The 27547-nt window shown below is 36.9% G+C and overlaps 1 protein-coding gene across 5 annotated transcripts in view; it reads left to right on the top strand.

Moving 5' to 3' along the window:
• RALGAPA2 (Ral GTPase activating protein catalytic subunit alpha 2) overlaps window positions 1-27547 on the top strand; it is a 440153-nt gene that overhangs the window by 126174 nt on the left and 286432 nt on the right. For all 5 annotated transcript variants that reach the window (XM_069075497.1, XM_069075496.1, XM_069075495.1 and 2 more), the window contains 4 exons: window positions 4955-5092; window positions 6205-6302; window positions 7521-7611; window positions 9653-9829. In XM_069075497.1, the coding sequence (XP_068931598.1) occupies window positions 4955-5092; window positions 6205-6302; window positions 7521-7611; window positions 9653-9829 (504 nt within the window). The remainder of the gene's footprint in view (window positions 1-4954; window positions 5093-6204; window positions 6303-7520; window positions 7612-9652; window positions 9830-27547) is intronic.

Here is a 27547-nt window from a genome sequence, read left to right as displayed (position 1 = left end):
ATGTAATAGGACCAAGAGGAGTCCTATATAATTTCAAAGTGATGGCCTTGTGTTGATTAGTATCATAGCACTTGTTTTTTTTTTCCTTTAGAGAGGTGCTACCCTATGGTTTTTGTTCTAGACTTTTATTTACTACTTCTTATAGTCTAGTGGCCACCACTTTCTTCTTTAAGGAAATGAAACCCTCTATTCTTTTATCCATGGGAAAATTAAAAGGTATTTCTGTTTATTTAGCAATAAAGCATGTAAGCTAGCTCTTGGTCTCCCTCTACTGGCTATGTATTAGCATTAGCATTAACAATTTTTTTTATTGATGTTTTCTATTTCTTATATCACCATGGTATCCTAAGTCTTCCATCCCCAAGAGCAATCCCATATGACAAACAATATTTTTTAGAAAGAAAAAAAATCATCCCAACTGATCGATGAAAGTCCAAAAACAATGCAATTTGTAAAACCTGTGGATTCCATGCAGTGGTAGATTGGTTGGGTGTGATTTTTCATGCTTCATTTGAATCTCACTTGATCATTATAATTTTGTTATATTTGCTTTTAATTTTTTTGGTGCATCATTGTTCTTTCCATTTAAATTCCTGTAGTTACATGTATTTTGTTTTCTTGCCTCTTCTTATTTCACTTTACGACAATTCATATAGCTCTTTCTATACTTCTCTGTATTCATCACATACATCATTTTGTCTAGCATGGTAGTATTCCATTACATTCGTGTACCACGTTTTTTTTTTTCCAAGCCATTCCCCAATTGATGGGTATCTACTTTGTTTCTAATTCTTAGCTAGCACAAAAAAGTGCTACTGTAAATGTTTTAGAGTAGATGAGGACCTTTTTCTTATTCATAAGTTCCTTGGCACATAAGCCCAGTAATTGGAGTCTTTGATATGGGATATAGACATTTTAGTCATTTTATCTACATAATTCCAAATTGCTTTCCAAAATGATTGTACCACCAACAGTGTATTTAGTATATCTATCTTTCTCCACTCCCTCCAAATGAGAAATTAATAGAGACCCCCTTAGCCAAGCAAAGTGCATTGTCTCTGACATCTTTAATGAGAAGAGAAAATAGCCAAAATAAATCATCTGGATACATCCTGGATTCTGTTTGGTAATACTAAAGAATATAAAGGTAGGGATGTATAATGATCCAATTTGTTCCTTGAAATTTGTGAGGTTGAAAATATATCCTTTAGTGAGTATTTCCCTTGCTTGATTTCCATTCTTCCATGGGAGAACTAAGGATTAGCATCACTGTATTATGAAATTGAAATAAGAAGGGACACGTAAAAAGAATGATAACTAAGAAATTATTTTCTGTGGCCCTCATTCCTGTCACCCAAGCCCTTCATTCTCTGCATATCAAATTTAGCCTCTTGTTTTTGTCCTTTATTCTGGTTCTCTGTTTTAAATGTAAGATTATCAGGGTTAATGCTACTGAGTTCATAATGAAATACTTTTAAGAAGTGAAAAAATATGGAAGTGTTTAGTCTTTTAAGATGTTCTAATAAGTTCAGTGATCAGTTTGATCATTACTAGTAGCGGGAAGGGAAGAACATTTATTAAGTGCCTACTCTGTGCCAGGCATTGTGCTAAGTGCCTTAAAGATTCATTTGATCTCACCTTGTGAGGCAGGTTCTATTGTTATCTTTGTTTTATAGTTGAAAATGCTGAAGCAGATAGAGGTTAAGTGACTTGCTCAGGGCCATACAGCTTGTAACTGTTGAAGGTTGGATTTGAACTCAGGTCTTCCTGATTTCAGACCTAGCACTTTATTGACTGCACTACTTAGCTACTAAGAAATAGTACAGTGTAGCTAGTCATCAGCTATTCACCTTTATTTCCAATAATCAGATAAATAATGGAATAAAATGTCCTGCTAAATCAAATCCTGGACTATGTTTTCCCCACATTTTTCTTTTGGGGTTCATAAAATCATGATTAACCTATAACCAAGGCTAAACAGAAAAAATGTTGTTTAATACCCATTGTGAACATTCTAAAGTGTATTAATTCCTTTTCCTTAATTACTAGAGAATTGTCTGTCCATAAATTTCAACACCCTCTGGCCTACACAGTGATGAGGCTCTAGGAACTTAGCTGAGCTGTTTCATGGACAACAGACACATAAATCTGTTAATATTTCTTGCTTAATATAGCAACTGCTTGAGCTTAAATTCCATTGGCCTGGCCTTTGAGAGCCCACCATGCCATGAGGTATCTCTATGGAAATCTTTAGTGATTGAATGGCTTTCTGTTGAAGTAATCCCTAAATCTCGGATGTTAATTATTTTTCTCACAGATGTCTTTTGTTATTAAAACAGAGTGGAGCAAAACCTAAATGTAAATTTTTCACTAACAAGTTTCCTAAACTCACCTAGTTCTTCTTTGTCTCCAGAAGAGGTACTATGGTAAAGTATGTAGAGAACTAGACTTGAAGCCAAGAACCTGGGTTTAAATCCATACTGGTTGTGTGACCCTAGGCAAGTCTTTTATCTTCTCTCTGCTCTAGGTAACTCTCTAAGATGAAGAGAAGGTTCTGACTTGCCTTGGTGAAGGGAGCTTCCTCACCTGGGAGTTTCCTATAGCAGTGAAATCACAGTTCTCGTCTCTATTTTCTAATTAGTTTGAGATTAATCAAGGTGATATTACCATTACCATTATTGTAAAATAAGCCCAGAAGTGTAAGACTGGCTCTGAAGGGCTCTGAGTGTCCAGCTAAGGACTTTGCCTTTTATTCTAGGCAGAATAGGAATCCTTGAGCAAAGGAGTAACACGATCTGACTCTTTTGCTTTTGGAAGATGATTTTGGTAGGGAATGAAAGGGAGAGACTTAAAGTAGGGCAATGATTGGGGACTACTAAAGTAGGACAGACAAGAAGTAGTGAGGTACTGATTAGGGTAATGGCTATGTGAATGGAAATAGAAGTTGAGATAGATTAAGTCAAATTGGTCAAACAGGTAGGAAGAGAACCAGGGAAGAAAAGTTCATTAAAGTCAAAGGTGGAGAAATTAAGGAAGAAGCAATTCTGTGCTTAATCAGCAAACACTTGATGCCAGACTCTGTTAAGGAATGGGCATACAAATAGTAAGGTTAAATAGTACCTGCTCTTGGATAAGTTATATTCTGGCAGAGGAAACCATATGAGCATGTTTATGTATGTACATATAAATGTGTGTATATGTCTTTCTGTCTGTCTCTGTCTATCTATCATTGGAAGAAGGAAGGACTTGAGGCAGGGAGACCAAATAATCAACAGATGAGAAATGAGAAAAGTCTTTTAAATAATATTTTGTAAATGCTAGTTGATTTGATGACTTCAGATTTCATTATTAAGAAATCATTGTGCAACCTTGGTGAGAAAAGTTTCAATACAATGGTGAGGTCAGAAGATAGATTCTTCCTATTTGCCCTTGTTTAGTCAAATATATTTTTCAGTATTTTGATGCTTTTTGTCATTACATCATACATTATTAAAAATTACCTCCTCTCTCTTGAACTGAACTCATAACAGTAAAGGAAAATTAAGCACAAACACCATTCTAGTGATTGTATTTGACAATGTATATACTTGCCCTCTGCCTCTCAGCTATGAGAAGGAAGACATGTTCTCTAAGATCATTATGAATTTTACAGTGTCTTAGAGTTTTCCCTTTTCTTAGTTACTTTTTCATTTACGGTATTGTTCATGTATATAATGATCTTTTTATTTTATTTTTTTTGCTTTTTGGGAGGGAGTAAGGCAGGGCAATTGGGATTAAGTGACTTGACCAAGGTCACATGGCTAATAAGCATTAAATCTCTGAGGCTGGATTTGAATTTAGGTCCTCCTGATTCCAGGGCCAGTGTTCTATTCCTTGCACCACCTAGCCACCCAGTGATACTTTTTTTACTGCTTATTTCATTCTATATCAGTTCATTCAGATCTTCCCGTGAATTCCTCATATTCATTATTTCTTATTATGTGACCTAGTTTTTTCAGTAATTTCCCAATTGGTTGGTACCCAATATGGAATTGTATTAATTAACAATAACTGGTTGTTTATTTTATGCTCTTAAGGGCCATAAGATCATAAAATGTAAGGTACATAATTTTAAAAATCTTATATTGCATAATTTAAACTTAAAAAAAAAACTTTATGCTAGTTAAAAACACGTTAACATTTGTTAAGAGGAATCAATAAGTTGAATATAAGCATTTCTTCAGAATAAGTTATTTTAAAATATGAACCAAAATCCTCTCTGTGTGATTCAGGATGGGCTTTTGTCTATTGCATTATGCAACATTGAGGGGAATATCATTGATGTGGTCATTGATCTCTTGGAATACTGGGAGAACAAAAACACTACCAAGTACATAATTAAAAAAAAACCACACAAGTAACTAATATTGAGACATAATAATGAAGACATTTAGTAATGCATAGTTAACTCATGTCCATGAAAAACTCATCTTACTTACACTTTAGTACTTACTTTGGAAATTGTTTTTATTTTTCAAATAAAGGAAGATGCAATTGAAGTTTAACTCTCATATTTCCTTTTTCTTTAATCTTGGTAAATTTATGTCCCTATTTCTTTCATCAAATTTAATCATCAAATAATAACCCAGACTTTAGTATTTATACATTTTTTCCCTTCCTTGGTTATTTCCATTCTTTCCTTTCTTCTGCTCAATGATTTTAATGATTACCATCTGTAGTATTTATTTTGCTGTATTAGTTTCTTTTTTCATTGTGAAAATTGAGTTAAGATATTTTTATAGTATTAAACATTAATCATAAGAAATCTAAATACTTTATTATTTTAAGATTCATCATGTTTACTTTGAAACTACTGAGCTTTAATTATAGTAATTCATAACAGAATAAAATATATTATTTCAAACTTTATAATTTAATTTTAAAATATCACATATTTTCTGTTAATGATTTTTAGAAGTGGAAGAATGTCAGCAGTCAGAAAGCATAATGGGAGGTGAATCTGGCTGCCTGTTGATTGACCAGGAACAACAGATACCTCGTAGCAGTAGTACGTCTGATATAACTGACCAGTTACATTCTGATTCTTACCAAGGTAAACCATATATTTTTAATGTTTTTATAAGGTTGTGAATCCACACAGAAAAAAAAGGTTATCTTTTTGATAAATAGTGACTGAACCTGTGATTTCATGGTTATGGGGAATTTTCAGATAAGAAAGATCTCTGTCAGAGTAAATCATTAATGTATAATCTTAGGGAGTAGTCTAGAGCACTTGAGAGGTGATGTGACTTGCCTATGGTCACTCAACCAGGATGTATCTGAAGCTGGATTTGAATCTGGGTCTTCCTGGCTTCAAGGCAAGTTCTCTGTCTCTGCCACACTGTCACTGTGGACATATTTCTTAAAACTTTTTCTTAATGTATTTTTAACAATAATTTAACATTTTTGTGTTCATTTTTGAAGTCAATTTTTAAGTATAACAGCATTTAGGAATTTACTATCCCATATTTAGCCTAGGTGGAATTTTAATCTCATATATACCTGTTACTAGCTTATTTTCCTTATCTCATCTCCAGTTCTAAGGCAGTTAAGGAGTATATTCCAGTATTTTCTCATTAAGTATTAGTCTCTCAATCATTTAGCTTTGAGTCCCCACTTTATTTTTATTAAACATCATTTATTAAAAAACTAGAACAAACTTCCCCCCTAAACTTTTGTCTCCCCCCCTTTCTCTCTCTACTCACTCCCTTTCTTTCTCTCTCTTCCTCTTTCTCCCCCTCTCATGATGAAGGATACACAACATGATCTAAAGAAACCTAAGCTAGGCCAGGAGAGGTGAGGTCCAGTAACAGTTCTGCCACCAGATTTGTTTGACTTTGGGGAACTTTTTTGGGCCTATTTTCTGATATGTAAAATGAAGGGGCTAACTTAATGATTCCTAAAGTCCTTTTGTAACTCTAAAATATTATAACTGTGCTGGGAGTCTCTCACTAACAGGAGAAATGAATGAAATGATATAGAATAGCCATTGGAAAGACCTGGCCATTATGGGTTTCCATGTTGTTGTTTTTTCTCATGTTCTGTTGTAACATAAAGCCCTATTTTTGAGCCTCATATTCCCACTAATTACAATTAAGCAATTGTTTATTTTAAAAACTATAATCAGTCAGAAATATGTAATCCAATTCACTTTTCATTCTACAGGGAAAAAAATAGAGAACTCACAGAATTTAAGTTCATCAGACTCCAGACAAATTCAGGAAAATAAAGGACATTTAAAGAAAGAAAATGAAGGACCAACAGTAAGATACTTTAATTCATTTATCAGATTGGTATTCCTTTGGGAATTATAACTAAACATTATAAATTAAAATAAATGATAACAGTGTTATAAATATCAGTGTTTCCCCTCTCCCAAACTCATACACTCAGGTAGGAAATCATCTTGAAGAATTTTGAGATCATTTCTAGCTTCTAATGTTTTAAGGGGGGAAAAACATGTAATTTTATAGGTATATTAGAAATTTTGAGAATTAAACTAATTAAAAATTTAAAAAAATAGTAATTGTCTGAAAATTAGACATTACATAGTTAAGTCATCCTTATTGCTTATAAGCATAAATCACCATCACTTAAATTGAGTGATTAAGTAAATGGTTATTTTTATTTCTTTATATTTGCCTAATTTTGGCAATGGGTAACACTTTTTTATTTTAGAATAACGTGCCTTTTGAAGACATTTTTCCCACTGTTTCAATGCCTAGGACATGTTATAAATCTTCAGAAAGAGTAAATAGCTTATGTCCTTTTTGGTAATTTAATCAGTCCAAATGGATCAGATTCTCTTCTAAATTAGGAATTCATATGATGGTTTAATCTATTAACTCTATAATGCACTAAACTTTTAATCGTTAGTCTTTCTGTGTTGGGGGAAGAAAAATCCTTTTCTTTGACCTTGCTTCTACCACTACACCCTTTATTTTCCACTTTTCCTGTGAACTGATTTCCAGTCTTGGTTCTGCCACAAACTAGCTGTATATTTGAGGAGGAACCACCAAATCTTTCTTAGCTGCAGTTTTCTAATTTGTAAAATGAAAACATTTGATTAGGCAATTATTAGAGGTACCTTTGACTTCTAAATATGGACACCAAAAATATCCTGGCTTACACTATCAGGGAGAGGTAAAAACTGGTAAGAAACTATATTTTTCTGCATATATACTTAAGCAAATTAATAGAAATTTAAAATTAATTGTGCATAATTTTGTATTCCTCATTAGTAGGTCAATTTAGTCAAATGCCTGTTGACATAATGGAGTCCATAAATTGAAATGACAAATTTTGAAAATGTATAAATATTTCACATAGATGCAGAATATTAAAACATTCTTTTTTCGCTTTTCTGGGTGGCTGTATTTTGTTTGGTTGTTAGAAATGTATACTAGAAAATTCTGTGGTCTCTTTAAAATGAAAAATAGCTTGTAATAAACAAATGCAAAATGATTTCTCTTTTTCTGAAGGTTTTAGTGCGACGAAGCAGCAGCCCAGCTGAAATAGATTTAAAAGATGATTTACAGCAAACAGAAGGAAAATGTAGAGAAAGACAAAAGAGTAAGTTCCAGGAAATTGAATTGTCATTTCGACTATCTGCAAAAGCTGTATACATACATACATGTATACATACATGTAATTTTTTCCCGGTTTCCCTTTACAATAACACGTCACTATTTTATTTTAATGGAGTGTTTTGTTTAACCGAATTTTCTGGCCAACTATGAATTTGCACAGTAACATTTCACTAGGCAAGGATTTAGTGGAACAAATTGCATTGTCTGATGACTATAGCCAAATGAAGGGAAAAATGAAATCATTTCCACAGCATTTGGTTTCTTTAGTTCCCAGACTAAATTCCACAAACTTTACATAGGCAGAAACTTTTATAAATCTCTTTCATTCAATTAAGTATTTAAAAAGCAAAGTTAAATTTGAAATGTGAAAAAAGATAGCCTTTTAAATAAATAATAGGAACAATTGGAAAACCCATAGTAATAGCCTCCTTGTTCTTTCTTTGGACAAGTCTCAACCTTAACCATACAGAACAGCTTCTGAGCAGTAAGAAAAATATCTGTCACAAAGCTCACCAGATTCCATAGGAGATTGCATAAATCCATTTTAAGATCCTCACAGAGGAGCTAGTATGTGAAATTAGATCTTATTTTAGTAATTTTGACCATCTGATTTTCCATGACAAATGTTAATTCTTTCTCTGTTGAAGTTATTTCAGTAAGGCAGTGAACTGGTAGAGGGAAACAGTGACAAATGACAACTAACAACAATCAATGAGACAATTACAATAGGGAGAGAGTAGAACTTTTAAAGTATAGCAATCAGATAAAGTTTAACATTGAAGCTGATACCTCTGTATACTTCAGTAGCCTCTTGAAGATATCACTGTTTTACAGCACAACACAATCTTTATTCATATTGATGACCTTGGGTCATCACAGAAAGGTTAAATTTTGCTCAATATACTTAATAAGTCAGGGAAGTATGTTTTAGAAATATTTCTGTTAAATTAATCAATACAAAAAATTTATTTGTCAAGTGCGTAAGAGTCCAATTACTTTTGCAGATTCACTTGTGGAACACCTTATTGCACTTTTATACAATTTTAATGAAACTCTACTATACTGGTCAGAACAGGAATGAAAAACCTTCTACTAAGAGCAGATCTGGCTCAATGAACGTACAAAAGAAGGGTAAACCATTATAATGTGTGCTTTCAGTTGAGCAAAATGCCTCAGTATGACTTTAAAAGTACTCTTGCAGATTCCTAAAATATCATGAAATGGAAATTGCTACTCCGTGAAGTTCTGTGTCCATATTTCTATGTGTTTCTCTTTTCTCTGTTTTCCATTTTTCTCCCCTTTCCGTAAATTTCCATTAATAGCTACAATGTAGAACAAAAATATTTATTAAATTTATTTTTGTGTTCCCTAACCTTGGTTTTTTAAAAATATTTTTTCTTTTTTTAATCAACATTTTACCTTTTCAATGTTGACCACGATTAGCATTAACCTTGTTATTTTTCTATGAACTAATTTTGCTTTTGTTCAAAAAATTTGGCAGTCAATTAAAAAAATTCTTTATTAAAGTAATCAGATTTAAAAGTAATGTAAACATGCAGTTGTCTTTGGCTCTCTTAGCTAAACCAACTTCTCACAAAGGCAAAAAGTATAAATTCTTAGAAAATAATATATAAATCGATTATTTAAAAAACTAACATTTGACTGTATTTGTCTGAATAGTGTATAGGTTATATATTCTTCTAGCTTAATTTATGACTCTTGATCACTGTGATTAACATCATTAAGTCTTTTAAAGAGATTTATGAAACTTTTTGTCTTTTGTCTGAAGGCTTCAGACACCAGGCAGCCTATGAATGTAGACATTTAGGTTTTGCTATACTCTGTGTATTCTTATCAATATCTGACTAAGTGTCCTCTGGGTACACCACCATGCATTTTATTGGTATGTTCTAGTTATGTTCAGGTTGGATGCTCACTGGTTTAGCTTATCACTTTAATTGTTTTGAAAATAAACTTTCCAGTTCTTCATTATCTATATCTTTTACCTCCCCTGGTTGTGTTAGGTGAAAGTGTTAGCAGTGACACATCTCTTGGCTATAATAATGAGGTAGAGATAACAATGAATCCATGGCATCCATTTGAAGAAGACCAAGAACTGAATACACCAACTGATGTTGCTGTTGATTCAGATGCTAGACATTGGTTACAGCTGAGTCCCACAGATGCTGCAAATTTAACAGGTAATAATTATTTTTTCATAAGCACAATCACTGTGATGCATATACATGAAGGAAGCACACTTTCATAAGTGGTATCCCATAATAGGTCTCATATTCACTTCTTCCCTTTCCCCCAACCTTTAAATTGGGGGGAAATGATAACCTAAGTATTTAAAATTAAGTACTTTGATACCAGTTGAGCTCTTTATATGAATAAACTTAGAGTTTTAAGGACTTCAGAAATCATGTAGTGTAAACTCACCTAAAACAATAAATCTCTCTCTTATAATCTCTGATGGTTTCAGGTATTAGTCTTATCTCTTACACTCTATGCCATTTGAGAGAAAAGACTATTTCTTATACTTCATCTGTAAGTTATTCTTTCATTACCACTTAGGAACTATTGATTGTTGATGTAGTAAGCATTCAGTAAATATTTCTTAAAATCAACAAGTTGATTCAGTTGTATTATTCTCAGTAGTAGGCAAAACTAAGCCAAAGCAAGATAACTTCTCTGTTGCCCGTATGTAAAATCTGTCAATAAAATAAGGATCTAGTATGTTTCCAGTCACAGTGCTAGGCAATGAGTGTACAAAGACAATACATCACCTGTCCCCATTTGTCTAATAAGAAAATAAAATTTGGGAAGAATGTTGTAAATTAAAAAGTCATAAAAAATGCTAAATAAAATAATTGAACCTTATGACTAGAAGAGACATTAGTAATGAGTTATTTTTAATAAGCTGAAATACAGAGAGACAAAGGGGCAGTCACACAGCTAGAAGTCAGAATCAAGATCCAAAAGGATCCTGACAGGTTAGAATGTTGGGCTTGATGTGATAAGATGAAATTCAGTAGAGACAAATGTAGAGTCTCACATTAAGTACAAAATATTAACTGCATCCAATGTAATATGGAAGCATATAGACATATCGTAGTTGTTAGGAGAAGAATCTTTGCTTTCCAGTGGTCTGCAAGCTCCATATACATCAGCAGTAGGAGATGGCAACCAAAAATCGAATGCGGTCTTGGCTTGCCTTAGGAAGGGGATAGCTTTCAGGAATGACCTCAGTCCTTGTCTGACCTCCTGGAGCATTGTGTTCAGTTTTGGGCTTCACAGTTTAAAAAGGATACTGATAAGCTAGAAAGTGCCCAGAGGAGAGTAGCTAGGATGGCAAAAGGTCCTGAATTTATGACATAGGAGGTTTGGTTGACAGAACTAGTTGTGTTAAACCTGACAAAAAGAAGTCCTGGGGAGGCACAATAGCCCTCTTTAAATATTTGAAAGGATTACCTGTGGCCAAGAGATTAGATTTGTTCTGTTTGAACTCTGAGAACAAAACTAGGAATAGGAAGTGGTGTCAAAGAGACCTGGGAAGAGGGTCCATGGCCATTTTTTAAGTATGTAGGAATAGGAATTGTGTTGTAAACAGGTTGGATTGGTGGCTGCAGAGCTCCCTTTTTTCTCATTCTGTGGTTTCCTCAGTGTTACTCTCCTTATCCCCTCCAGGGGTGCAGATCAAAACCCATCCATGCCTTCTCAAACCATGGGACTGATATCTATGCCCTCCTATGAATCCCAGAGAGTCCACCTCAGAGCTTTCAGGACCCTTTCCTTAATCTCCTTACACTAAGGGACTTTGGCATAAATGTTTGCTCCTTCAAACACTTTAACCTTCCAGTTCCTCAAACTCTTCAAATTCTTATGACCACCTTTGTTTTGCTAGGTGGTGCAGTGTAGGCCACCTTCCTCAAGACAGGAAGGTGTTCAAATGTGACCTCAGCTGCTTACTCACTGCGTGACCCAGGGAACGTCACTTAACCTTTGTCTGTTTCAATTTCCTCAACTGTAAAATGGAGATAATAAAAACACCTACCTCCTAGTGTGAGGATAAAATGAGGTAATATTTATAAAGCACTTTGTAAACCCTAAAGTGCTTTATACATGTTAGCCTTTATTATAGGAAGTTAAATGGCACAGTGGATAGACCATTGGGCCAGGAGACTGGAAGACCTGAGTTCAAATATAGTCTCAGATATTTGCTAGCTTTGTGACCCTGGGCAAGTTACTTAATCTCTATCTGCCTCAATTTCCTTATCTGTAAAATGGTGACAATAGCACCAACCTGCTAGGGTTGCTGTGAAATAATTATTTATAAAGTGCTTAGCATAGTGTCTAATATATAGTAAGTAGGTGATTAATAAATACTTATTGACTTCCCTTTCCCTTTCCTTCCTCTGCACTTCAGCCACACAAACATAATTATATTCTTGCTTTCCTAATCGCCCATAAGTATGATCTCATAAATACCCCCTAAACTCTGACTTGTTTCAGTCTGATTATACCTCTTCTAAACTTCTTCCTTGTCTTCATCTTCTCTAGTCGCTCTACCATTGAGTACTTTTTTCAGGCCATTGTCCTTTGTCTAATTTCACTTTACTAGTTCAGCTCCATTGTCCATGTTGTCAATACTGTCCTCTTATCCTGTCACTATTCATGCCTTAAGCTCCAAAGCTAGATAACTCCCACTGTCTACCTCCTCAACTGCTACCTCATGAACTGCTGAAGAATTGGAGGGAGTCATATGATTTAGGTGCCTGGGTCCACTAAATTTAAATAAAATATAAATTTATGTTCTCTAACTTCAGTTAAATTGTAACTTCAGTAAGGCAGTACTTTTACTTCTCCCTAATTAAGTGTCTCATTTCCCAGAAAGGCTATTCTAAATGTTTTATTTTCTCCTCACATCCCTCCTCTCATTTGCTCAGCAGTTGACCTCATTTCATACTTTAGTGAGGAAATAGAAGCCATTCGGTGTGAGCTCCCCCTTTCTCCTCTCCTATTCATTGATGAATCTCTTAATATCATCCTTGCATTTCTTCAGTCCAGCAACAAAGAGGTCTCCTTGCCAAAGCCAACTTCTTTACGTGTGTTGTTTGTTTTGTCCCTTCTCATCCTTGTCCTTCTTCAAACCCTTTACTAGACATTATCTTTTCTTTAAGCTGTTCTGTATCTTTACCATATTTCTCTGATGCCTAGAAAAAGCTATCTCTACTCATTACTCCCATTTCTTCTCTTCTCACTCACTTCTCATTTCTTTTTGCAATTTGACTTCCTCCCTCTTCATTCAACTAAAATAATGTTCTGCAAAGGTACCGAATGTAATGGACTTTTCTTATACACAATGCAGAATTTGACAGTTTTTACATTGTTGACTTTCCTCTCTTCCTGGATATTCTCTTCTCATTGTGTTACAGTTTCATGATATGTTGTGGTGGAACTGTCCCATAGAATTCAGAGTCAGACCACCTCTAATCCAAGTATAGTCACTTATTTAGATTGACACCCTCTCATGAAGTAGGCTAAGTTCCAAGAAGACCCAGCAACTTTAGAGAAAGCAAGGTAGATTTTTATGGGGTAAAGATGCAATTACATAACAGAAATTATAAATATTAAAGAGGCAGAAAGGGTTTGTTAAGGGCTTAGGAAATAGGGGAAGGGTTCCAGCCTCAGTGAAACTGTGCATGCGATTACCCACAGTGCATACAGAAAAACCTATTTTGGAGCGGGGTACGTATGTATGTATGATAATGATATCATAATAAACCTTTCTACATCATAAGTTCACTCTAGGTCAGTTCTTTATTACTCCTGCACAGGTGCCTACTTAGGGAAAGTCCCTTCCATTATTTTGGGGTCCACATCCTGCTTGGGCATTCTGTTGGTGCTGCTTTTTGATTGGATGAGTATTGTGGTCCTGTCTGAGACTGGATGGATGTGGTTGTGATTGAATTCATGGAGACACCTGCTGTTTCTGTGAGAAGTATAAGGAATGGGTCTGGGGGCAGTGGCTAGCTAGAGACAGTGTCTGGGATCCCCATAACATGGATATACCTGCTGTTCTGTGAGAAATATGAGTTCATGGACACACTTGTTGTTCTAGTAAACAGTGAGGCATCTATGAAGAAGTTAGGATATTGGGGGAGGGGGGTGGGGAGTGGCTAGGTAGGGGTAGTGGGCCTGCTGTTCAGTGAAGTATAAGGAAGTTAGAATATTGGTTCTTGGGACAACTTTATTAGGATTCCATTGGCTTTTGTAACTCTACTTTTTCTTGGTTCTCCTCCTCCCTGTTAGACCACTCTTCAGATTCTTCACTGGATTATCATTCATGTCATGCCCCCAAACAGAGTTTTCATTTAGTCTCTGTTCTTGGCCCTTTTCTCTCTACATTTTCTCACTCAGTGACTTCTTCAGCTCCATAGGCTTACATATGCTTTCTATCCAAATGCTTGCTAGGTTTACATAGTTCCCTATACAAATAAAATCATAGATGTGATCTTCTTCTCTCTTATTCCCCCCTGTTGCTAATTAAATCATCACACCAAACTTGGCCTAGTCTTCTACATTTTTTCTAGGTCCTATTATCCAGTAAATTATCTGTCCTAGCTTTGTCATCTGCAGATTTGTTAAGCATGCCACCAGTGTCTTTATTTAAATAATTTCTAAAATAATAGACTGCACACAAGTAAGCATGGATCCCTAGGGGCCTTTGCAGGTGATTTCCTTACAAGTTGACTTGAACTATGACATTTGAGCCTGGCCACTCAACCAGTTGTAAAGCTAAGCACAAGCAGCTCTCCAGAGGACTGCTACTGTGAATAGCTCTAAGGTTCTGATCACATAGTTAGTGAGCTCTCTATTCAGCAGTAAACTAAGGCAAAGCATTCACATAAACCAAAGTATAGCTTTCACATTGATATAACATAACTTATCACTAAAGTGATCACATAGTTTTAAACAAAAGATATTCAGAATACAAAGTACACAGGTCTCCCACCCCTAGGTCACATTGTCTTAATCTCTCAGAAAGTCTTCTTTCTTCTTGATTGGAGACTAGCTTCCAATCATCCTTAAGGGGTACAAGGTGCAAAGTACAAAGATCTCCCACCCCTACGTGACAGTAAATCATGATCTTGTCATATCATCAGTCAGCACTAAATATCCAAGGAGAGGTCTTTTCATCTTGACTCGAGGCTGGCTCCCAAATTCCATGGTTCCTCTTCCATGGGTCCAGCTCTTGCCCATATTCACCCAACCATCACCTGGATTCACAGGCCAGCAGCTCTCAGCTTCTCATCCAATTCCTTGTCCAGTTCCCATTCCATATTGAAGCTCACAGTGTCCAGTCTACATGAAGTCCTTTGAAGATTTTGTTTCTGGGAAGACAAAGCTTAACAGAGCCAAAACAACATTCATACACACTACTGACGCCATCAGCAATTCACTGCCTGCCTGTGAAATCAACACAGACACCCACAAACAAGATTTGAGAAATTAGTACAGACCTACAAGCAAGGTCTGAGAAATCAATACAAATCATCAGTATATTCCCAGGACCTCTGAAAACCTCCTGCAGGACTTCTATAAACAGACAAGAAAATCCTCTTTCAGGACTTCTTTTTTTTTTCTCTCTCTCTCTTTTTTATTTTTTAGTTTACATCATTCACTTCCACAAGATCTTGAGTTACAAATTTTCTCCCCATTTTGCCCTACCCACCACCCCAAAATAGCGATCCCACTGAATATCCCCTCCCCCAATCTGCTCTCTCCCATATCTTTCCCCATCCCCCCTCCAACTTTCCAGTAGGGCACAGTGGATCTCTATGCCCCAGTGCCTGTATATCTTATTTCCCAGTTGCATGTAAAGTAATAGTAATAACAATGTGTGTGTACATATATATATATATATATATATATATATTAAACATTTGATTTTACAACTTTGAATTCCAGATTCTTTCCCTTCCTCCCTTGTCACCTGCCCTTACTGGGAAGATAAGCAATTCAATATAGTTTGTTCATGTGTAGCTAAGCAAAACATTTCCATAGTGGATATATTGTGAAAGACTGACTATATTTCCCTCCATCATATCCGACCTCCCATTTGTTCTATTCTCTACTTTGATCCTGTCCCTTTTCAAAAGTGGGTGCTTACGACTTACCACACCCTCCCAGCCTGCCCTCCCTTCCATCATCCCCCTCTCATCCCCTTCTCCCCTACTCTCCTGTAGGGTGAGATACCCTATTTAGTGAGTACGTCATTCCCTCCCTAAGCCAAATTCAATGAGAATACGGTTGACCCATTCCCTTTTGCCTTCTTGTTTTTCCTTTCCATTGCAGAAGTTTTCCCTTGCCTCTTCTGTATGAGATAATTTACCCCATTCTATCTCTCCCCATCTCTTCTTATTATATTCCTTTCTCACCTCTTAATTTCACCTTTTAAGTATCATCCCTTCCTATTCAATTGGTCCTGTGCCCTCTATCTGTGTATACCTGTACTCATATGTACACACACACTCACATATGTATTTATACACCCATAACCCTCCTATATAGACATATATGTATGTGTATATATGTATATATACACATTTCTATTCCCTTCAACTATTCTCATACTGAGAAAAGTTTCATAAGTTGCAATTATAGTTTTTCCATGTAGGAATACAAATAGTTCAACTTTGATAAATTCCTTATTATTTCTTTTCCCTGCTTACCTTCTCATGCTTCTCTTGCTTCTTGTATTTGAATATCAGATTTTCTATTCAACTTTGATTTTTTCATCAAGAATGCTTGAAAGTCCTCCATTTCATTGAATGACCATATTTTCCTCTGAAACACAATACTCAGTTTTTCTGGGTAGGTGATTCTTAGTTTTAATCCCAGCTCCTTTGACCTCTGGAATATCATATTCCAAGACCTTCGATTCCTCAGTGTAGAAGCTGCCAGATCCTGTGTTATCCTGATTGTGTTTCCACAATATTAAAATTGTTTCTTCCTGTATGCTTGTAATATTTTCTCCTTGATCTGGGAATTCCGGAACCTGGCTCTAATATTCCTAGGAGTTTTCTTTTGGGGATCTTTTTCAGGAGGTGATCGGTGGATTCTTTCAACTTCTATTTTGCCCTCTGGTTCTAAAACATCAGGGCAATTTTTCTTGAGAATTTCTTTCTTTCTTTCTTTGCTTTTTGAGGGCAATTGGGGTTAAGTGATTTGCCCAAGGTCACATGGCTAGTTTTTTTTGTGTGTTAAGTACCTGAGGCCAGATTTGAACTCAGGTCCTCCTGACTCCAGGGCCGGTGCTCTATTCACTCTGCCACCTAGCCGCCCCTTGAGAATTTCTTGAAGGATGATTTCTAGGTTCTTTTTTTGATCATGACTTTCAGGTAGTCCAATAATTTTTAAATTTTTTCTCCTGGATCTATTTTCCAGGTCAGTGGGTATTTTTCCAATGAGATATTTCACATTGCCTTCTATTTTTTTATTTGTTTGGATCTGTTTAATAGTATCTTGATTTTTCATAAAGTCACTAGCTTCCATTTGCTTCAATCTAATTCTGAAGGATTGATTCTCTTCAGTGAGCTTTTGAGATTCTTTTTCCATGTGGCAAATTTGACTTTTTAAGGCATTCTTTTCCTCATTGCCTTTTTAAGCCTCTTTTGCCATCTGAGTTAGTCTGTTTTTTAAGGTGTTATTTTCTTCAGTCAGATTGTTGACTCTTATTTCATAATTTTCTTGCATCATTCTCATTTTTTTTCCCAATTTTTCCTCCTCTTCTCTTATTTGGTTTTCAAAATCCTTCTTAAGTCCTCTATGGCCTGTAACCAGCTCTTATTTTTCTTGGAAGCTTTTGGTGCACGAATTCTGACACCACTGTCTTCCTCTTGTTCCATGCTTTGATCCTTTTTGTCCCCAAAATAGGAGTGTAATGTCGGATTGCTCTGTTTGCTTTGCTTCCTTTGCTTCCTCATGTTGCCACTCAATTACTTGACTTTTGAGCCTTTTGCCATAGTAGAACTCTGCCACTAGAAAGGGGCGCTTTATCCCAATCACTGGGGTTTTCACAGTAGCTGGAGCTATTAGTTGGGTGTGCCCTCTCTGAAGCCTCAACATTCTCTGGCAAACTGGTCAAGCACCCCAGGACCTCCACCCTAGACAGCAATCCAGATCCAAGCAGGTTAAAGCAAGAATGATTACCCCTCATACTGGTCTCTTGGTCCCCCTACAATCTGCAGGTCAGGAGCTCCCGCACAGTCTATGCTGACCTCTCACTTTGTCTTTGGTATTTATGGGTTGATAATTCTGGCAGTCGCCACAGCTGCTGGTGCTCTGAAGTCCCTCCAACTGGCAGCTGGTCAGATCATCCTGAGTCTAAAAACCTTGGGCTGGTGCGGGGCTGGGCTCAGCTCCCAGAGCGCTGTGCTGGCCCCTTCCTCTTGGCCTGCTGGGCTGTCTTCTGCGGGAGGTTAGCTTCTCTCTCTCATTTTGTGGGTTCTGTAGCTCCAAAGTTTGTCTAGAGTCATTTTTTACATGAATTGGAGGAGGTGGAAGCTGGAGCCTCGCGGAAGTCCTGTTTCTTCTCCGCCATCTGGACTCTGCACCCCTCTTTCATGACTTCTGAACCAGTAGCAAGGTCCCAGGGCTTCTATACACAGTATCACAAACACAAATCAGCATAGACAAACAGAGTGCTGGCCACCACAAGTGTTCTCCTTCTCAGTACTGCTCAGTCCCAGCTATACTTGAGCTTTTTAGGTGTCATTAACTCCTCCCTGTTCTGACTGCCTCTTGCTTCAGTCCTTCCTGTTCTGGTCTTTGTTAGGTCCCTCCCACTGTGGGATTCACAGGTTCTGTTTCTTAACAAACACTTGATATAATCTCTGTCAAGGCTCAAGGACACTTGAACTGAAAGAAGGTGCTAAATAACTGAATAACAGAAACAAGGTGCTAAATATTCATTTGCTTGCCATTATACCAGTCTTGAATGTATAGTCAATAATTTAACTCTTATTTCTCTATTATTAATATAAGAAGAATAGCATGAAGTACTTCATCAAATATTTTGCTAATATTTACGGAAACTTAATATTTAGTGCTTTCCTTTTTCACCTGTATAGAACCCTGTAAAAATAGGAAAAAAGGTAAGTCTGGCATGACCTGTTCTTGAGGAAATCACTCTCACTTTTGTGTGATTGCTACTTTCTTTTATAGATATTTATTTACAATATTTTTAACGATCTATTTTCAAATTTTGCCAGAAACAGAATTCAAGCTCATTAACGTAAAATCTGCAGACTGTATTCTCCTACACCCTCCCCCTGCCCACCCCCCATTAAGAGCAACATTTTCCTTTCTCCAGTCCTTTCCTCTCTCTTCTTTTCAGATTTCACTGACAGTGGCCCAGCGATCACATTGAGTCATTCATTAAGCATTTATTAAGAGCCTAATCTGTGCCAAGCACTGTGTTAAACATCAGAGTTATTTCATTCCTTGAGGATATTGTTTATCTGGTACTGGTGACTTCAATTGGTCAAAGATAGCTTGATGATTTCTTATTCCTGCTTTACTTATTTGCAATATGAAATCCTTGTTAACTATTAATATTGTGCATGTTCTGGCTTAAAGGTAATACCAAAGGATAATAAGAATTGAGCAGCTCTGTCTCCTCTCTGACCAGTTGTCAGCACCCCACTCACTATACGGCCACTGCTTTAAACTCTAGTAGCTCCTTATATAAATACAACCTAAGCTTGCTTTCTCTTTCTCTTCTCTTGCTCTCCCCCCACCCCTTCCTTTCCTTGCCACATACAATAGTTGTCAGTCAGTAAACATTTAATATCTATTATGTCTGAGGTACTCTGCTAAGTGCTGTGGATACAAAGGAAAAAGTTATTTCTTGTCATCAAGAAACTCACAATCTAATGAGAAATACCATGTGGAAACAACTAGGTACAAACTATGGACAGGATAAATAGGAAATAATCAAGGTAGTGAAAGCTGTAGAATTAAGAATGATTGGGAAAGGCTTCCTGTAGAAGGTGAGATTTTAGCTGAGAATTGAAGGAAACCCGGAAAGCTGGGAGGTAGAGATGATGAGGGAGGGCTTTCCAGGACTGGTGCACAACCAGTGAAAGAAAGAATGCATACAAAGACATTTTGAAACAGGTAAAAATGTTATACAGAAAAAGGTCGTCTAATTAATAAAACTAAAAAGTACACTTTTGGTGTTCGATACTGTAGGGATAGCTTTTAGATTAGGATGCTTATTCAAAATTAAAAATTTTAATATTTCGTCTTTTAACATATTTTTATTAGTTCTTTAAAATATATGCTTTTTAATTTAATGTTGTTTCACAGAGGAGCAATATATGTAGAAAATGTCAGCAACCCCTCTACTATTTATGCCGTATTCTGAATTATTTTGGGGAAAATTTAGTCTGCTTAATATTTTTGTATGGTGCAGATACTTCCAAAATATTAAAAATGTTTTGGAAAAATTACCCAAGATCACATTGAATTGAGGGCTTATCCATGTAAGAAATTGTATTGAAATTTTTAATTTTTTTAGATGGGGTTTACTGAGAATAACAGAGATGGGAATAATATGAGAGAGTGGGATTGGGCTAACCATTGAGGAATGAGTACTGGCAGATTATCATTAGCTTGTGAGAGGTGCCTTGAAGATGATCAGACTGTTGTTCAAGGCTCTCCCTAACAGCCTGTAAAGCCAAGGACGAGCAGCTTTCCAGAGGACTGCTGCTGTGAACAGCTTTCAAGGTTCTGATTACACAGTATAGTGAACTCTCTATTTATTCAGTAACAAACTAAGACAGAACATTCACAAAATCAAAGTACAGAATTCACAATGTTATGACATAACAACTTATCACTAAAATAGCTACATAGTTTTAAACAAAGATAACATTCAATAGGAACACAATCATTTGGTAAGTCCTTAATTCAATCATCCTTAAGGAGGCAAGCCTTCGTAATTGACACAAAGTACAAAGGTTAAAGTCCTCTATCCCTAGGTTACATTGTCTTAATCTCTTCAATCAAAAAGTCCTCTCTTTTCTTCATTGGAAAAGTCTTGAACTCAATCATCTCAATATAAAGGTCAGAGTCTTCCACCACTAGGCCACAGTGAGTCATGATTTTCTCAGTTTGCATTAAATACCCAAGGAGAGGTCTTTTCATCTTGACTTGAGGCAGGCTCTCAGCTTCCATGGTTCTTCTTCCATGGTCCCAGCTCCTGCCCAAATCTATCCCACTGCCACCTGGGTTCAAAGGCAGACAGTTCTCAGTCCTTTGTACAGCTTCTTGTGCAGTTCCTGTTCCATATTGAAGCTCACAGTGTCTGGTTCATCTCAAGTCCTTCACAGTTTCTGTTCCTGGGAAGACAGTTTAACAAAGCCACAAAAACATTGATACACATTTCCGGCACCCTCATCAATTCACTTTCTGACTGTGAAATCAATATAGACCCAACAACAAGGTCTGAGGAATCAACACAAATCATCAGTATAGTCCCAGGACCTCCAAAATCAGCAAAGGTGGGATTTTAGCTGAGACAAAGACCTTCCTCCAGGATTTCTATAAACATACAACAAGAAAATCCTCTTTCAGGGCTTCTGAACCAGCAGCAAGGTCCCAGGGCTTCTGTAACAATAGCACCATCCTCTATTAGCAGATGAATCTAACAAAGTAACATCAAAACAAAGTACCGACACCACAGCCGTGCCTCCTCCCAGTTCTCCTCTCCTTTCTATTCTGAATCTCATGGCAACAATTATGATACTGAGGCTTCCAGTTTCCAAACTTCATGCATCCCAAAGCCTTCAGTTTCTTGGCCAAGATTTCATAATTTTTAGTAATATTTTTAAGTTTCTTTTGACAGGTTTCATTTTTGCTCATGTGAAATAATAAGAAGGTATCATTGTCATAGAGTTTGATGAGCCTTAGGAAGTTCTCTGTTATGTCTTAGATATATACACAGAAGAAAGCAGAACTCTTTATTGTTGTTATTAGGTCAAGAAATGGTTATGTCAATTCCCTTCTGCGGCAATCACCAACCAGTACTTTACATCTCTTCTTGTTGAATAATCTCTCTCTAGCAGCACTTTTAATCCATATTATCATCTTTGGGAGGACAGGAAGCTGCTTCCTTTATAGTAAGTGTAGTTTGCTCTTCTACAGGAAGACCTTTATATGAGTTTCTCAGCCCAGATATTATGTTTTTTCTTTACTCCTTTTTATTATGTTCTTCTAACCTTTATCCTTTGAATAGAGTTCAAGATTCACTTCTGTCTCTTCATATCCTTTTTATTTGCTTTCAAATTGTAGTCCTTCTAGATCACAGGATTATAGATCTATTGAGGAGAACTCAGAAGTCATATAGTCCAATGCCCTCATTTTATAGATGAGAAAACTCAGACTTGGGTAGTTTAAGTTACTTACCACACAGTTGATAAGCATCAGAGGTAAGATTTGAACCCCGGTTGTCTGACTTCAGAGATAATGTTCCTTCCATTGTACTGTGTTGAGTTTTCTAGAAGATCTTGCTGGACAGTTACAGGAATCTTATCTTTCTGGGGCTTCCAGTTTCTAAAGCAGATATAATTTCCAAGTTAAATGCAGGAAATTTCCATGGATATTGGAGAGAAAAGGTTTAAGAAGCTCCTGCTTAGCCATTCACTCAGGCCACCTTGCCATTTTCCTGCTTCTGCTGACCTGTTTCTCCCCACCTGAAAGAGCGGTCTTTGCATAAGACCTCTATACTCTTGACCTCCAGAATCTGTGTTCGAAGTTCTTTGGGAAATTAATCCATTCTTCTTTGGAATTCTGCCTTGGGACTCAGAATTTCTTTTCTTTCTTTTTCTTCCTTCCTTCCTTCCTTTTTCTCTCTTTCTCTCTCTCTGTCTCTTCCTTCCTTCCTTTCTTTCTTTTCTTTTTTCACAAAACCTTAAACCCAGTTCACTCTGAAGCTCTTAGCTTGGACCACAGTGGGTCCCTGCCAAACTCCACTTAATGGCTGTATTTTGGGCCCTCCTGGCTTAGAGTGAATGTCAATGGTAACTCTTTCTCTTTGGAACAGCGACCTTGAGGGTCTTTCCCTCCCAGCTTGATTTTTTTTTTTTTTACTAATTAAAAGGGCCATTCCTTGACTCAGTTATTAAAGAGGTCTATTTACTGAATGGGTGATACCTGGATCTTATTCTAAGTGAGTACTCGAAAAGGCCTTAGCTAAAAGGGCTGGGGTCTCCCATTGCATCCTGGGTCATCTCCAGTAATCCTGATGAATAACTGGTCATTGGATCCAGATGACTTTGGAGGAGAAAGTGAGACTGGTGACCTTGCATAGCCCTCCCTTACTCAAATCAAAGTCAACTGCATGTCATGTTATCATTTCCCTGATGCCATGGTCCCCTTTGAAAACAAAGGACAAACATAACCTGGGGCTCCACCATCCTACTTGGTGACTCGATGAGTATAAACTAGCCCACTCTCTCCATGTGTTTCACTTTCATATCTGATCCAGCTCTCTACCTAGGCCATACCCCTTCTTTAACACTCTCTCTGGAAATAAGAGTCACATTGAGTGTGTACATTAACCTGCTGTTTTTGTAACTCCTTCTACCAAAGCCTCCCTTCCATTTTCACTCCATACGTGTTGTCTTCCTTTGTTAGAATGTAAGCTCTTTGAAAATGGGAGAGATAGAGATATCTGTGTTTTTGTTTTTGCATCCCCGCCATTTAACGCAGTTGTTGGCACAGTGTTAAGGGGAAAAAAATTCATAATAAATTGAATTGTAATCAATAACAAATTTTAACTACAGTTGTAGGAGAGGGATCCCAGTATGAAATTTAGAGTAGATGCCTCCAAAGATTAAAGCGCATGCAGTCATTTTTATAAATTACGAAAGGGAACAATTTCAATTAGTTAAGATAATTCATAGCTTATAGAGAAAATATAGATTCAGAATATCATTACAGGAAAGAAATTATTTTCTTTAGCAAGGTCAAGCATCTTCAGTTAGACGAGCAGTTGGCAAATTGCAGCCTGTTTGACTTTCAAGCTAAGAGTAATTTTTACATTTTAAAATACAATAAAACTTTTATTTAAAAATGTAAAGACCATTCTTATCTCTTTAGCCCCCAGCCAATGTATAGTTTGCTGATCCTTAAATAATAATTAAGGAGACCTCTTTTTATATGTTTAGCAATAGTGAACACTTAATAAATACTTTTTTATTTATTCATTCCTTCATTTCATTCTCCATAATAAACTAGAGAGACTGTTACTCCTGGATTCCTGGCTTAGTTGATAAAGCATTGGACATGGGAGTCAGTGAGACCTTGATTTAAATCCACTTACCCTAGATGTATGGTCCTGGGCAAGTTATTTTCAGCCTCACTTTCTTTATATGTAAAATAAAGCTAATAATAGCACCTGCCTCATAGGACTATCTTAAATATCAGTTGAGAGTGTATTTGTGAATCACTTTGCAAATCTTAGCTATGTGAATTTTAACTGTTATTTTGTTGTTGTTATTACCTTTACATTATCTTTTAGGAGGGAGAAGTCTATATCACATTTGTGTAGTTCTGACAAAAATACAGACATTGCATACAACATTGATGACTCCCCAATTTGCTTTGCTTTCCAGACTTAATAAAAATTCAATTCAGTAAATATTTGTTAAGCATCTACTGTGTGCCAGGCACTGTGCTTTGCGTTAGTAGTGCAAAAACATGCAAAAGACAGGCCTTGCCCTTAAGGAGCTTATAGTCTAATGGGGGAGATGATATATAAACAAATATATACAAAGCAAGCTATTTCCTGCATAAGTAAAAAATAATTAAGGGAGAGAAAGCACTGTAATTAAGAGAGGTAAGACTTCTTATAGAAGATGCGATTTTAGTTGAGACTTAAAAGGAAGATAGCAAGGTCAGTAGTTGGAGCAAAAGAGAAAGTGCTCCAGGCTTGCAGAGCAGCCAGAGGAAATGGCTGGAGCCCAGAAATGGAGGGTCCTGTTTGTGAGACAGCCAGGAGGTGCATATTACTGGATCTAAGAGTATGTGTTGGGGAGTGAGGTGTAAAAGACTGGAAAGATAGGAGGGGCATAGGTTATGAAGTGTTTTGAATATCAAACAGGGCATTTTATATTTATTCCTGGAGGTGCTAGGGAGCCATTGGAATTTGTTGAGTAGTAGAATCACATGATCAAATCTGCATGTTAGGAAATCACTTTAGTGGTTGAATAGAGAATTGACTGGAGTGGGGAGAGACTAGAGGCAGGCAGACTCACCAGCGGGGTATTGTAATAGTCCAGGTATGAGATGATGAGGGCCTGCATGGCAGTGTCAGAGTAGACAAGGGGATGCATTTGAGAAATATTGCAAAGGTGAAATTAGCAGGTCTTTGCGACATGAGGGGGCGAGAGATAATGAGGAATCCAGGATGACCTCTAGGTAGTGAGCCTGAGGAACTGGGAGGATCGTATTGCCCCGTATAGTAGTAGGGAAGGTAGGAAGTGGAGAAGGTTTAGGGATAAGATTAATGAGTTCTATTTTGTACATATTGGACTTTTAGATATCCACTGGATATTAGGGTGTCTAAAAGGCAGCTGGAGATGTGAGATTAGAGGTCAGGAGACAGATTAGACCAGAAAGGTAGATTTAAGAATCGTGTGCATAATGAAATCCATGGGAACTGATGAGATCACCAAGCGAAGTAGTATAGGAGGAGAAGAGAAGAGAGGACAGGTCAGAGCCCTCAGTGCCTATATTTAGAGGGCGTTATCTGGAGGAGAAATCCAACAGGAGGCCGAGAAAGCACAGTCAGATAGGCAGAAAGAAAACCAGAAGAGAATGGGGTTCCAAAAGCTTAGAGAGAAGAGAGCTTCAAGGAGGAGAGAATGATTAATAGTGTCAAAGGCTATAGAGAGACCAAGGAGAATGAGGATAGAGAAAAGGCCATTGGATTTGGCAATTAGGAGCTCATTAGTCATTTTGGAGAAAACAGTTTTAGTGGAATGATAAGGTCATAAGCTGAATTGTAAAGGGTTGAGAAATGAGTGAGAGAAGAAAAGGTAGAGGTACCTATTATAAATAGCCCTTTGGGGAAGTTTATCTACAAAGGACAGAAAAGAAATAGGATGACAGTGGGGATGGAAGGATCTAGTGAGAGTTTTTCCAGGATAGGGAGACAAGGACATGTTTGTAGGCAGTAGGCAATGAAGCAGAGAGAAATTGAAAATTAGTGAAAGAGTGGAGATGACAGAGGAGGCAATCTATTGGATGAGACTGGATTGAATGGGATCACTTGAATAAGTAGAGGTATGTAGATTGGTAAGGAATGAGAGCACTTCATCAGGTGAAATAGGGATTCAGGGCAAGAAAGTGGCAGAAAGTATCTCAGTGATAGGAGATGAGTAAGAGGGGAAAAGAGAGAGTTCATGGCTAACAGCCTCAGTTTTTTCTGTAAAATATTAGGCAAAGTTCTCCACTGAGAGAGTGGGAGAAGGGGAGCCTTGGGAGGTTTGAGGAGGTCTGAAAAAGTTTTGAAGAGTCTTTGTGGAGAGTGGGATAGTGACATGATAAAGTATATATACTAAAATTGCCTAGCATCAAGGAGAGCCAATTGAAGTTGTATAACATAAATTTGTAACAGACCCATTTAGAAGTTGTGTGATTTTTTTCCACCTTTGTTCAACAGTGCATGTGTAGGCACAAAAGTGATGCTGGGAGTGATCCAAATCTGAAGCTTGTCTGGACATAATCACTGATATAATTAGAGGGCTAGGGATTCAAGAGAGGAGTACAGTGTACACTCATCAAGGAGTCAAGTTAGGGAGAAGAGGAGAGAGTTCCTAGTGCAGAGGGGATGACCTGGTAGAGAACCAATGGATCAAGGGATTGGAGGTCATCATGCAGAGGAAATGTAGAGTCAGGTAAAGGAAAGCAGAGAGAGAAGTGGAATGCTGGAGTTTATGACTGGATAAGGGGATGTCAGAATTCTTGAACATGGAAGTAGTACATTTGTGGATGCTGGCAAGATCAAGACCATCTATGTATGTACCAGAGAGGAGGTGGAGGAGTAGCACATTGGGAGGAGAGTTGGTTGAGGAACGGAGTGGAAATGAATCCAGTCTTTGTCTTTTTCTCCAGTAGTCCCTTTGGAGAACCCAGTTTTAAAGTTGTCCCTCTCTTCAACAAACTGTTCAAATGTACCCAACTTCTCTTGTCTTCCTTTTAGTCACCTCTTGTTTTAGCAAATAACTTTTCCTTCTTGTTTCCTTGTCTTCTACTTCTTTTCCTCTTCATTGAGTCCTTTCCTTTACCTATTTCAGGTACTGTAGCTTTATCAAGACAGGTCATCACGGATGAACATTTCTTTTCTGATAGGATTACTAAACCAGTTAATGGGGAGGGAGGGATGCCATGAACATTATTTAGATTTTAGGAAAGCTTTTGCTCAAGGATCTCATTTGGTTCTTGTAAAGAAGATGGAGAAATATGAACTTGACAGTAATAAAAATCAGAATTGGTTAGATGGCCAGATACAGGCATAAAGGTTACTGGTTTAATGTCAATAAAGTAGAAATTCTCCAGAGAATTACCCCAAGATTCTGTGTTTGGCCCTGTGCTGTTTAATACTTTTATCAGTGACTTGGACAAAGGCATAGATGGCATAGTCTTCCTAGACAGATAAAGGATACTCATAAGCTAGACAGGAAAGGGCCTTCAGACCTTGTCACGTGAGAATTAGTTGAAGGAACTAGAGATTCTTAGTGTGCAGAAGAAAATACTCAGGGTGGACATGATAACTGCTTCAAGAATTTGATGGATTGTCGTGGTAACCAGGGATTAGACTTGAACCTCAACTATTTCAGGAA

Source organism: Petaurus breviceps, unplaced genomic scaffold (assembly GCF_028583685.1).
Source record: "Petaurus breviceps papuanus isolate PSGF00001 unplaced genomic scaffold, PetGlider_PUasm1.0 90919, whole genome shotgun sequence".
Taxonomy (NCBI): Eukaryota; Metazoa; Chordata; class Mammalia; order Diprotodontia; family Petauridae; genus Petaurus; species Petaurus breviceps.
The sequence above is the reverse complement of the archived record's forward strand: the minus strand, read 5'-3'. Positions and strand labels throughout refer to the sequence as shown.